Source organism: Chlamydotis macqueenii, chromosome 7 (assembly GCF_036417535.1).
Source record: "Chlamydotis macqueenii isolate bChlMac1 chromosome 7, bChlMac1.mat, whole genome shotgun sequence".
Lineage (NCBI taxonomy): Eukaryota > Metazoa > Chordata > Aves > Otidiformes > Otididae > Chlamydotis > Chlamydotis macqueenii.
In genome coordinates this window covers 30,712,066-30,725,470 of record NC_141562.1, presented here as the reverse complement: position 1 = coordinate 30,725,470, position 13,405 = coordinate 30,712,066, and the positions used below count along the sequence as shown (strand labels likewise).

Genomic DNA, 13,405 nt, shown 5'->3' with positions numbered 1-13,405 from the left:
GTGACGTTGTTAATCAGTTATACCGTATAATACTTCGTCACGTAAGAGTGGTTATAGATTTCTGGCTCTGAATTAAGAGGACATTGCACATGCTCAGCCGTCTGTATTACCTTGTGGCAGTTACCCAAAGTGACTTGTCTAATACCACTCTCAAAAACGAAGATAAGAACAAAAGTAATAACCATTTTATGGTGAAAGATCTTACAATATCCACAGAAAATTTTTTCATGGTCTGGAAAGAAGTATGTTGAGAAGAAAGCAGACAACTAACGTCAAATCTTTGTAACTGCGATCCTATCCGGCACTGAGACACCCAGAGCTCCTGTGTTCTCAGCTCCATACACAGAGCCAAATGTGCATAAGAGAAAAAACCCTGTATTATCTTCCAGGGATGGGATCTCAGGTTTTCATTTCTCTGTTTTGTCTACATCAACACTTAATAGGAATTTTATATTCTTCTAATGATTAATTAATACATGGGTACAGTTTTTAGGAAAAAAAACCCAACAGTTGTGAAGTGTTTCTTGGAAATTAAAAGGTATTTTCATTACATGAAGCAGCCTCTTATTGCTATATTTCAGCCATTTTTTTTTACATTACTCCAGTGTAAGCTTGGAACATCTTCGCTCATCACAAGTGCCACTGGGCACAGCTAGACAACAAGGCTGAGCTGATCTAATGACTTTTTCCTAATGAAAAAATGGGCTCGCTGTCTCTTCTTCCGTGTAGCCAAGGTCCAGGACGCTGACTGAGGTTTTTGAGCTCTCTGAGAGTAACAGCAGTTCCCAAAAGCTGGGGTCTAGATTTGGCTTTGACAAACAAAGACATTGTTCAACAGTCTTTTTAAAAAAAAATAAGAATCAAAGAATGCGCAGGCCGCAGGTGAGGAGGCCGAGGAGTACAGGGGGTGCTTCAGCCCCACACCAAGGCAGGCGCAGGCCGGAGCTGAGGAAACCAGCACGGCCAACGCTACCGGCCACACTCATGGCAAACCCCAACGCAAGCCCCTCTGCCCTCTCTCATGACACGGTTGTGCCGCCAGCGCGGCCACCCGAGGGGCCCAAGTGTCCGGTGCTGACGGAGAGCCGCATCCTGCCACCCCTCTGCCCCAGGGCGTCAGATGAGAGCCGCGGGCCGGGACAGAGGAGCCAGTCTGCGGGCAGGGCGGGCAGGACGGGAAGCGCCGCTGAGGGGAGGGCGGGAGGCGGGAAGGCGGCGGGCCGGGGCGGGGGCGCGGGGGAGCGGAGCCCTGAGGCGCGCAGGGAGGGCGGCTGGCGCGACGTGGAGGGGCAGGGATTGAGAAGGGGTCGGGGCCGGTGCCGCAGCTTGCCTTGGCGCTGGGCTCCAGCGAAGCAGAAGCGAAAGCGAAAGCGGCGGGGTGGTGCCGCCCCGACCGGGCCTGCGGGCCCATCCCCCGGGGCGGCGGGGCCTAGGCCTCTGCCTCCGCCCGGCGCGGCGGCTGTGGGGTGGGCGTGAGGCCGGGGAAAGCCAGGGCTTCTCCCGCCCCGCTCCCCAGCCGCTGCGCTGGCAGAGGGGCTCGGGTGCTGCCCCTGGGCCCTCCTCGCTTCCCTGGTAATGACGGCTTCATCACAGCAAAAAAAAAGGAAATTACTGCTTTTTAATAGCTGTGCGCCATCACACCCGAGCAAAAGAAGAGCCTTAAGTTTCATGGTGACAAGGGATTGTCTAAATCTAAGGACATTTTTTCCCTTATATAAACTTCAGTGGCATTTCCTTATCTTTCCAATTATTCAGTGTGTTGCATCTCGGCTAATTACGATATCCTACTGTGTAGCCGTTGCATCAGGCCCAGCAGTCCAGTAGACGGGCTGAAGACTGGCACAGTCTTGCTAATTACTCCTGGATGCGGGCTCCAGTCCTGCAAAATCATACACCTACCCAGCAGTGCGTGGTGTTTAACATTCACTACCTGAAGAGATTTACATCAAAGCAACATTTTTTTTCATTGTAACTGCCTCATAATTGGCACAAAACACACAGGCATGGCAACAAACAGTCTTTTGCTTCACAACAGGTCACTGCTTCGAAGTGATGGAGGAGTGTCTGAACGACACGGCGGCTCTTACCGTGTGTCTGCGTGCTGCTGCTGGGGCCGGTCTCTGCTTCATGGGATTATGCCTGTAGCTCCTGGTTGGATAAGTAGCCGAAGTTTTTGCCTGAAAATCAAACTAACAGAATCCCATGGTTCCTCTCATGCCATCTGTTAGCTGCTTCTTTTCAAGGAGCCAGCACCACTTCCAAATCTGTAATGGATCACTATGGGCAACAGAGATACTGGAAATGTATAGATCTTCAAGTAAATGCATAGAGGTGAGATGAGGGAGACTGCTGTCACCAACAATGACTGGCAGTGCCACCTGAACTTCAGGACATCCAAATGTGCTTTCTTGACGATGTGTGTGGGGATTACTGAGGAAATCCAGAAGCTATTTGCCAGCTGTGACTTTCTATATCTTGATGACAGTGTTTATCCATTGCCATCTGGTCCCTATAGCAGAATTAGCAGACCTAGAAATTACTTTTTTTTTTTTTCTGAAAGTCATTGTATTGCTATTGAAAAAGTGGTATTGTATCTGATAATGCTTGCCAGTTTTTGGGAGATTACTAATAGATTTGTATATGGGGAATTTCTGACTCAAACTGTTGATGAAACCCGTTTCTATTTTCTTTTCATGTCAGTTGCTGGCATTCACAAAGAAAAAGGCTGATTCCTCAGTGTGCTGCAATACCTTTCTTAACTACGTGTTAGATAACTAGTTTTAATGCAGTATAAGGTGCTAGATTTTTCAGAAAATCTTGCTTGTTTTCTGTAATAAGTAAGGGAGAAATTAAAAAAGATGGTAGAAGGAAGTATCTTGCTTCAGAGCATGGAGTGGTTGCTGCCTGGGGAAGGGTCAGAGACGAAAAAATCTCTCTTGTGTAATACTGTGCAGCTGGCCGTGTGCATTACTGGGAAGGGGGAAGAGCCAGCGGTATGATACCTGTAGCATCAGCATTCCTTTTCTTATCCCCAGAAACTCCCTCCACTCCCTAGAAGCGTTAACAATGAGGCCTTTGCATTGTAGAAAATAAGTGTTTAACTACCACCTAAGCAGCTGCAGGATGACAATGGAGCGTGCCTTTGGGAAATTGAAAGGTAGATGGCAGGTAAAAACTAGAAGGCTTAAGGCAACTAAATAGTACCTGTCTGGAATAATAACTGTGCTGTGTTCTGCATAACATCTGTGAAAACAAGGATGGGGCTTTGCTGAAACCTGAGAGGCAGGTGTGGGGGTGCTTTCAGGATGGAGGATTTGAGCAACTTGCAAGGTGTTCCCTCCTAAAGGACAGTTGTTAGAATTTCATGTATTTTGCAAGAAAGGATGGATGGTTTTGACATGCTACGGGGAATATGGGGGCTATGCAGTCTGATTTGGCACGCCACAACTTTATGAAATTTGGTAGGATAATGCATCTCAGTCAACTTGGTGTATGTCTTTGGGTGGGATTTCTCTGTAATCGGGCAGAGATGATCTGTTGCACATGCCATGTGTTGTGAGTTTTAAACTTGGGTCATTTTTAGGTTATGATACATGATAAATAGGAATATTTGGACACTGGAAATCTCGTTGTATACACATGGGCTGTGCTGTGAATACTTTGCACGCATTTTTTTAAGTTTTCAACTTAAGTTGTAGCACATCCTCCTCTTTCTCTGCTGTGTAACAGTGACGCATTCTTGGCTTGTTGGGTCTTTTTTCCATTCCTCTCTACTCTCTCTCTTGCTTTCTTTTGCTCGGTTAGAAGCATTTGCAAAATCCCCACACCGAAGTTTTCCCAACTCTAGTGACAAAGGGAAAGTGTAAGCACAAACCCTTTTAGTCATGAAAGGTAAACAGTTGTTGGTTGGCTTCCAGAACAGCAAAAATGTCAAAAGCTACTGTACAAGTTTGGAAGGTCGTCCCTTCAGAGGTTTTTCTTCAAGTCTTGGGAGATTTTTGTGTTGATAAATCTTTCCCAGCTTGCTTTCAATGTTTTTGCAAGGTGTATTTGCTACTATGCTAAATTTGATTAGCATGGAGAGGCTGTATGAGACAAAGGACCCTGAGCTCGGGTACGTGGTTCAGAGAAGGTTCTGATGCGGCTGGTCTAGTGTTTGAACTTTTACAGGCAGCTTTTAACAGTGGATAGCAGCCCCAGTTTGTGTAGTGAAACAGCACTTTTTTTTTTTTTTTTTTTTTTGCAGAAGGAAGATAGAGTTGCCATAGAGTTGCCATAATTTGCGGTGTCTGGCTTCTCTGCGATTCATGTGGCTGGAAGGGCACAGCCGCTATTCAGGAGTGACAGAGAAGGCGGCCCTGACTTGAATGTCTGTTAAGAGGTTACTTTGTGTGACTAATGTGTGCTTTTTAGATTCAGATTCAGGATACAGACGTGCTCCAACTTTTCAATGCAGTTAATTCAATGAATTTAAGGAGGTTGGAGAGGTAACAATGTTTCTTCCTACTAATTTGCGCTTTCAAGGTACTATCTCCTTGTACTTTACATGTAACTGCAGTACTTTTAAACCACATTGATTAAGGTTCTACTGTTAAATAAAGCCTTTTAAGATTTTCATTGATATCAAAAAGCCTTTATGAGGCCTTACTAAAGGAGGAAAAAAGCCACAATGAGCTTTTAACTGAAGAGAAAATGTCGTGCTAAGATTTGTCTAGATAACAAACTTGCACTGATTTTGTGATTTAATTCCTTGCAGGACCAAAATGCAGTGCATGCTTTGTAATAAGACCATACAATGCTTGTTTTTTAATAAACTCTCTTTTCTGTTAGCAACTCAGTTTTAATCCACGGTGGTGAGGAACAGACCGTGCCACGGGATGGTTTTGAGGTGCTTGGAAGTGAGGAAATCTTCAATAGACTCCAGCAGAACTGGCACACAATGGATGTGAGGGAAGTAGCGTGGCTGGGAAGGACGGTAGCTGTATGGCTTACCTGCTTCTCTTCTTGAACATGCTATAACTTGGGAGAAGCAGGAGAACTTGGAAAGTGTGTTTGCCGACTACCAGCCAAGCCGGTAGTATGTGTTGCTGTGAAAAGAAACAAACAGGCTTTGTGTATCTTGAAATGAAGTAAATTTTATCTGTGAAATAAAGGGCTTCTAGCTGTCTTAACAGACCTCTTGGAAGGAACATGTAGTCTCATTCTTCTCAGGGACCTCTAGTATACTCTCTGGGTGCACAGCGCCTATGCACTTTGGTGCTCCAGCCTGGGTCCTGTCCAGGTCGTCGGTGTTCAGGTGACTCCTGGATGAACGATTTGTCCTGGAGTTGCCAAGTCTTTATGTTTTTGTGTGGTTCAGCGATGTTCTGCTTTCAGCACCTCTCAGAGCTCATTTCAGGAGTGCCTTAAGCAATGTCTTGTCTGTGCTGGGACAGGAGCAGGTCATGCATCTTTTTTTCTTGCCAAAGTGTGAGACAAGGGCTCTAGCATTGATTCAGATAGCATGATGACAGCTATAAGGGCTGTATAGAAAATATGTAATATGGTGACTTTTGGAGGAGAGGAAGACCAAGAGGTAGCTGCTGGTAGTATGCCCAGGGCTAAATAAGGATGGGGCAGCCTGGCCACTGTGACCCTAACATAGGTCACTTGCATAAACAGAATGGCAATCTGGGACAAGATGAAAAGCCATATGAGAAAGGAGCTGGAAGACTTCCAAATTATTTTGGTTCACAAGTGTGAGCATTGTAAATATTATTGTGATGTAACTTGGTCAACATAAAATTGCTCCTGATCCCAAAAGGAATAACATGAGGTAACTCAGCAGTTATTTTAGTACAAGAAGTTATGTTCTGTGAATATTTTTTTTAAATGAAAATATGCCTGTTTATATACTGATATTAATTACTTACTTTGAAAGGCCTGAGGTGTTTTCAGGACTTTAAGCCATACTCATTGCTCTTCAGATTAGAGACTCTATTTTCAGCACACCAGTTGCTGACCCTACATTGTGCCAGTACATTGTCAGCATTCAGTAAAAGTAGTAATAATAAGTTAAGCAGAACTGTGTATCTCCATAGAGAGATGAATAGGAGGCTCTCTAAGCATACCCAGAGGGTTTAGCCAGAAATGATTTTGATTGCATTGTTTGTAATTTACAGAAAAGGAAAGTGCTTAGCAGCATCCCAGGACTGCTGCAGGCACGGGAATTGGTGCAGATGCATGGACGACTAAGTAGACTTTCACTTGGATTGAGATAACACTTGGCCATGTCCCAGAGTTGTGGAGCCCTGCAGCTGGAGGTGTTATGATTAGGTGAGATGTATGTCTCAAAACCTGACCATTTGTAGCTAGTAGAATTTAATAGCTTCTTTTGTTCAGAGCAGATTTCACAACCCTGGTAAGTTGCTTGAATCCTAATGTCAGGAATAATTCCTTATTGTTTGGCTAAGGAATTTTTATATTCTGGTCTGTACCAGCCTGCTCTCTGTTAAAGAGCTTCTTTGTTCATTCTATTCAACAGTAAATGGTTCCTTTCTGAAGTTTTTCCTGTAGGAGATAGATGTTTCAATTTGTATCCATCATGTTTAGAACTTTCTGAGATAAGAGGCTCTGCCCATTTCACTGTGTGCCCTACACCTGGAGATGGAGTGATAGGTTGATGAAACAGAAAGACATGAGAAATGAGTGTGCTCTGTTCTGCTGCCCATGACGTAAGAGGTGAAACTGAGCTGGCAACAAGGGAAAAAAAAATAATGACTTGCCTGAGACAATGGTAGTGTACCTCTTTTAGATCCAACAAGGGCCAGGAAGCTCCAAACCCATCTCTGGCCTGTGTCTCTGGTGGTACCTCCTTCTAATATGAGTCTGTTCCTAAGCACAGAGTAGTCCTCCATGAGGTCACTTGCTGTATATCAGAGTGGGGAGAGACTATGACAAAATGCTCCTGCTCTATATATTTTCCTCCTCATCCTGGGCTTATGACAACTGGCTTTACAGCGAAACTGAAATACTAAATGATCAGACTCTAACGTTCACATGGAATGATTCGTTTCTGTGAGTTCATCCTTCTATTTAGAGAAAGATATTGCTACCCTCCCTTACGCACTGACACAGTTGCCAAAATAACCGCTCTTACTAACTGGCAGCTTTAAAAGCCAGCCTGCAGCTGACTTTGAAACAGAAGGTCAGCAAAGGGAGCAACAGACTTCAATTCAGAGCTTTAATGGGAGCCATTGACCACGGCAAAAGGCCTTGACTGGAGTGTCTAGAGTGTGCTTTGCACAGGCCAAAAAGTCACTTTCATACTCTTTGAACCTTTTGTATAATCCTATATATTTTTCACTCTGTGGATTTCAAGATGAATGTGCAGCCGTGTGCTAGATGTGGCTATGGGGTTTACCCTGCTGAGAAGATTAACTGCATAGATCAGGTCAGTTCTCTTTCTTTATTGTTTTGGACTGTAATAAATGTATAGATTGGCACTTTTAACACAGTGCAAATCTCTCGATTTCAAAATTTTGTACTTATCACTCGGTTCAGACCTGAAGTGAGTTAATAATAAGCATGTAATTGAAGAAGAAGTCTTCAAATTCATGAAATGAATGTTAAGGATCAATACTAAGATTTGAAACTCATAAGAGTAATAATGAAATACAAATCATGTCTGTTTGGTTTCTGTTTTGTGGTATTTCTAGACATGGCATAAAGCCTGTTTTCACTGTGAAGTATGCAAGATGATGTTAACAGTAAACAACTTTGTTAGTCATGAGAAAAAGCCTTACTGTCAAGCGTAAGTGTGTTTCCTTTTCTTTTTTCTAAAGTAAAGCTTTAAAATGCCAATTCGTTTTAATGTAATGAAAGATAACCATTTGGACTCAGCCTCGTCTTGTGTGTGATGTGAAATGATGTATTGTTAGTGCCTTAGTGCATACGGATGGATTTATGCGAATTGCAAATCACGGCAAACTCTTGTTGCTGTATATAGACCTTCCTCATTTATCCAGTATGGTAAAAGATACAAAATTAAGTTCCATTTCAGTATTATGGGATGAAAATAAACCAAACCATAAAATTCAGTGCTTTCCAAATCAGCCGTTAAGAGTTAACAAGGCTGAGTTAATCATCAGGAAAATGTATAAAATGCAGATTTTGGAGTTGGTTTGTTATGGGAAGTTTTTATTTTATAATGATCAATTCCTGTCAAATTTGTCAGCAGAAAAAGGAAAGATGACAGTTGTTTTTTATTCTATTATTCTCTTTTGTTATTAGAAACACAGCATTGATATGACTATCATTAAAATTAATTTTGCTCTAGGCACCTACTCCGTACAATAATAACTTGAATGTAATCTGAGATCTGTGTGTGAGTGGGGGAAAAGTTATGTATAGAGGCGTTGAGGCTAGTATTGTGTTTTTGAGTGCTCAAAGAGAGCCTTTCTGGTGGGCTGTCTGGTACATTCCTAATATCCTTTTACACTTTCCTTTTTTAGGCATAATCCAAAAAACAATGCATTCACAAGCTTTTTTGAGACACCAATGAATATAAATGCCAAAAAACTGTCGGAAGTGGTAAGTGAGGTAAGAAGTTTGAGGGCCAAATGTATTAAGCTTTGTTTTACATTTTGATGTCAAATTTGTGTCTTGTTTTAGAAATATGTATTCTTTACATACCCTCCTGTGTTCTTTTAGAACACTAAGATCTCAACCAGGGCTTGAATCGTAATTTTTAAATGAATTTACTCATGAGAAAGAAAGGTTAGATCTGAATTTGCCTCTAATTTCAGAAAGAAAAATGAATAGCAGTTTGTCACCTGCTATATGTGATAATCTACATGGAAGTATTGTTCGCATAAACTTCCCGGAGCTATGTAAACTTAGTAACTAAATCGGGGGGTTTACACAGCCATTGGAAACAAAAATGACCTACTTTGTGATCTCTTTTGAAACTGATACTAAAGGGCATGAAACAAAAAATAGATTCTGTCTCAGTGGGATGCGGGCAAAAGTTCTCATAAATACTTTGTCAAGTGTTTCCGGCAAACCTGAGATGAGAAAGTGGGAAGTCCAGGGAGCTTTGCATAGTTTTGCTGAAAACGTTTTGCTAAAGCGTTCAGGGTGGAACAGGTTTCCATGCCCTTTTGACTGCATCCGTCCTCTAAAAGGCTGCTGTGCCCCGGCGAACCTCTAGGGGTGCTCAAAGTCTTCTTTCTTTTCAAATGCCATTCTCCTCTGCCTGGCATTGTTTTCCTCCAGGTACCTTTGTTTCAAACTTGCATTTCCAAGAATTTAATGAAATGAGAAACACAGAAGCAGCCAATGATTTATCGCTATTTCACTTCTATGTGTAATAGAATTTTATTGAATGTCATGTCTTTTGACACTCTAAAGGAGTACTATTTATTGCATGACTGTATTTAGAAAGCAAGCCAATGTGTTTTGATGTGATTAGCCATCATTAAAATAAAAGAAGGAAGTTTTATTTATTAGATTATAGCATAGTAAATTCATTCTGATGTTCTGTATTAGCTGCACAGGGTTGATGTACATTTCATAGCCTTTATCAGACAATGTGTCTTTTCTTCATCATTCTTGTACAGTGTTCTTATGCAGTGTCATAGGCAGTAACTATTTCAGCAGTGACTATCACGCTTACTTTAACTGTGTGTGACAGATCTGGTCAGGAATGAGTTTGGGATTACTGCAGGTTCTATTTCTGGTTTTACTCCGTGATATGAGACTCTGATACTTCCAGTGCATGTGAATATACACGCCAGACAAATTCTAGCTCAAAGATCACTTTCCCTTGTTTTTTACACTTAAAGCACCTTCTGTCCTTTTCAATCACATAATGAAGTTCTGCTCCAGAGATAAAATTGCTAATGGTAGTAAAGAAGCTGATTCTGCAGTACTTACTTATTTAAAGGAAGTACGTCTGTAGAAATTTTGAGTGTAGGAAAACTACATTGGTAAGTGTATAAAATAATGCTAACTTGAGAAAAAGTTTCAACTGGTACTGTAGTTTGTTGGGTGTTTTTAGGTAAGATTATTTCTTTCACAAAAAATGTAACTTGTTTCTTCAATCCTAACGTAATGTTCTCACTCTTACGTTGAGACACCAACTTGACTGCAGAGATAAAAATTCAGCTCCCTCCCTCTACACAGAATTTCTATGTGAGCAGAAAAATAATTAATCTCTCTGTACCTCTGTACTTAATTTATAAAATGAGGATGATGGTGCACATGCTCAGTGATTTTCCTGTCCAGCCAGTTTAGGTTTTTCACTCTTCAGGACGGAGACTGTTATTTTTTGCATCTGTAGAGTGAGTTGTATAACAGCACTGTGATTTCAGTTGTATTTCTGTGTTCTGTCATGATAAAAGTAACAGCAGGAAAATGACCCAGGACTAAATATAGTAGTCATTTACATTTACACAGTCATGATACTTCATGGCCACTGTGGCATTAGGAAAATAAAATATTACATGCCAGATGATATTTCTTTCATCTAATGCTGCACTAATATGCTCTACTTAAAAATTATTGGGGATTGCAGTCCTCATAGATTACTTCCCCCAAAAGTATTATCTAAAGATCAAATTATTCTTTCACAACTTCATTCCAGATTTCAAGTCTAATATGCTGCTCCTTTATGGATGTGCAGCTCCAATAATAGCAAAAAAATCTTAGGTGGAATCTCAGTGTGGATTAGAGAGTAGAGTTTTGACCTGAGGCTAAACCCAATCTTCTCTTCCATGGAGACTCCTTTTCCAAGAATGGGTGGCATGGAGGAAGTACTTATGTAGTCTTTGCATGGCATAGAGCTACAGGCATAAGCTACATAAGCACTTGTAAGTGGTGTTGGTCTAAAGAGGGAGAAGAAGGAAAAGATGGAGAGTTTTGCAGGCTCTCAGAAGGTGGTTGGTATTTTCTTGTCAGCTGTGGAGCTCTGGTGGATCAGATGTGCTTGTCATAGTGCCTTGGTTTCTGCATTTGTATTGTGTATAAATGTGTCTTCAGGGTGAAATTATCAGTTGGCACTGAAAACTAGGCTGGTCTGTAGCAATTGGAGATCTAACACACAGACACAGGTGAACATTATGACTAGAGTAAATAATTGTAAATTGAGTTGTGGTGATGCTGCCACCCAGATAATTAGTCCTGTGCAGTCACATTGTTCCTCTTGTGTTGGTATTGATGATTTTTGCAGTGAGGTAGACGAAGGAATTGACATAGCTGAAAGCTAACACAGCAAAGGCCTACATACTAATTCCCTGATCTAATTTGTCCCATGGCTGCCTGTATGATGGTGTCAAGGTGTGGTGGACAAGAAGAAGGGCCACCTGTGCTTTTGGAAGTAGCCTTCCTTTAGGCTGATTTAAGGTGCAGCTAAAACTAGCAGGCACTCAAGTGGATTTGTTATGGTGGGAATTGCACTGTTTTCATTGGTTTGTCTTGCATCTATCTCCTTTTGTTGCTGCAGTTCATGTGAATGAAGAGACTGTTCACCTTGTTTGTCTCCCTTCTTATTTTTCTCCTAAGAAAGGTGTGTGTTAGTCTAACAAACTACTAATACCAATACTAATACCAAGTCTTTTTTTTTTTTTTTCCAGACAAAATATCGAGAAGAGGGTGAACAATTCAAATCAGTCTTTCAATGGGATGTAAGGTCCAGAGAAATTGAAGCTGCCTGTAAAGCCCAAGAACTGGCCACTCAGGTAAGAAATATCTCTCAAGTCTCCAAGCCACTAACCTGCAGAGACCAAGGATTGGCCCTGGGAGTCCTGATTGTTAGGGTTTTACTCACAGCATTTTAATGCTAAAAAAGCCATTGCTTCTCAGTTGGCTAAACTTTTAAAGGCAGCATAGCTCGATTATACCTTAGGGTGCAAGAATCAGAAGATGAGGAAGGAAGAGTGTATCTATACAGTTAGCTGTTTGGACTGCTAAATGGACAGCCATACTCAATGTGTCTTCTTTCTACTGGCACTGAAACTTCACAAGTGGTCTGTTTCCCAAGGGGAGTTATTTGAGTCTCACTCCAGGATCCTAGATCCTGACATCTTGATGTCAGATCTTGTTGTACAAGCTCAGCCCTGATGTTCTGAAGGTATGTGGAGTGTAGTTGTGCTCTACATCTGCAGAGAGTAAATTTCACTTCCACAGCATTGTGTGGATTTCCTTTTTTTTTTCCTGTCAGATCAACTGTTTGTGTATTAAAACAAGAGTGAGCACTGGTAGTTATTTAATTTTTGTTTTGTAGAATGCTTACTATGCAGCCCATGAGGAGGGAAAATCATGGTACTCTGGAACCATCCCAGATCCTGAGATGGTCAGGATAACACAGGCACAGAAGACTTTGAGTAATGTAAGTGGGCTGATGTTTGGAATAGCTTTATTTTCATGGGTTATCATATTCTGAAGACTTACCAGTGCATCAAAGCCAATCTTTCGTAAGATGTTACCAAAGGAGAGACTGTCATGTTTATTTTTGTCAGTAATAATATTTAACCATGTAAAGTGGTTAAAGTCACATAACAATGCTATTGCCCATCCTGGAAATCATACATTTATGTATTTATCTAATTGAGAAGCACTTCCAGCTACTGACCAATGGTATCTGAGGTGACCCTGATTATATCCTGATCTAGCAGGCAGTGCTGTTTTCCTCAGTAAAGCAGAACTCATGATGGAAAATGTGTCTTATTTTCAACAGAGTAGACCTTTCATTGATCGTATTTCCATGACTGATGAAAATAACTTCTGAATTATGACTAATTCTCTGTGCCCGTACAATGGGTTAGTAACTCAGTCAACATAACCAATTAACAGTGGATAATTTATAAGAATGGGGAATGTTTTCTCTTGTGTGTGGGAAATATTTCTACTTAAAAACTTATAAGGTACAAGTTCTTTAATTTCTTTACTTCTAAATAAAGTGTTACATACCTTTAGGAAGCAGACATTAAAAGAGGAATCACATTAAACTACGGTGGATTCTTCTGTAACAACGGAACAAAAAATGTTCATTTTCTAGTTTCAGTATACAGAAGAATATGAGCCGCGGAGAGGCAAAGGCAGCTTTCCTGCTATGATTACTCCAGGTTATCAGGTTGCTAAGAGAGCCACCCAACTAAGCAGTAATGTAAGTCTCAGGTTTTTTAATTGTATGTTAGACTTCTGAATTTGGAGAATCCTGGGTTTAGGCCATTCACATAGTAGGTTCTGTGATGAATATTTGTTGTGCTGTTAATTCTACGAAGTGAGAAAACTTTAAAGTGATGCAGGAGACACTTAACAAACCACCTGGCTTGGGAAGACAATCATATAGGATAAATGGCAATATAAATGTTTCCTGAAAGATGTAGCAACCTTTGCTGTTATCTGTCACAACCTGAAAAAGACT

General features: G+C 41.3%; 1 protein-coding gene across 3 annotated transcripts in view; it reads left to right on the top strand.

Moving 5' to 3' along the window:
* Positions 1-2,051: 2,051 nt before the first annotated feature.
* NRAP (nebulin related anchoring protein) overlaps positions 2,052-13,405 on the top strand; it is a 57,795-nt gene continuing 46,441 nt past the window's right edge. The window contains exons 1-6 of one of the 3 annotated variants that reach the window (XM_086751688.1): positions 2,052-2,331; positions 7,698-7,792; positions 8,493-8,571; positions 11,613-11,717; positions 12,263-12,367; positions 13,037-13,144. In XM_086751688.1, coding sequence (XP_086607814.1) covers positions 2,203-2,331; positions 7,698-7,792; positions 8,493-8,571; positions 11,613-11,717; positions 12,263-12,367; positions 13,037-13,144 — 621 coding nt within the window. In that variant the 5' untranslated portion in view covers positions 2,052-2,202. Of the gene's footprint in view, positions 2,332-7,193; positions 7,433-7,697; positions 7,793-8,492; positions 8,581-11,612; positions 11,718-12,262; positions 12,368-13,036; positions 13,145-13,405 lie in introns of those variants that run through there. The other 2 variants (XM_086751687.1, XM_010124245.2) reach the window with 2 other exon arrangements.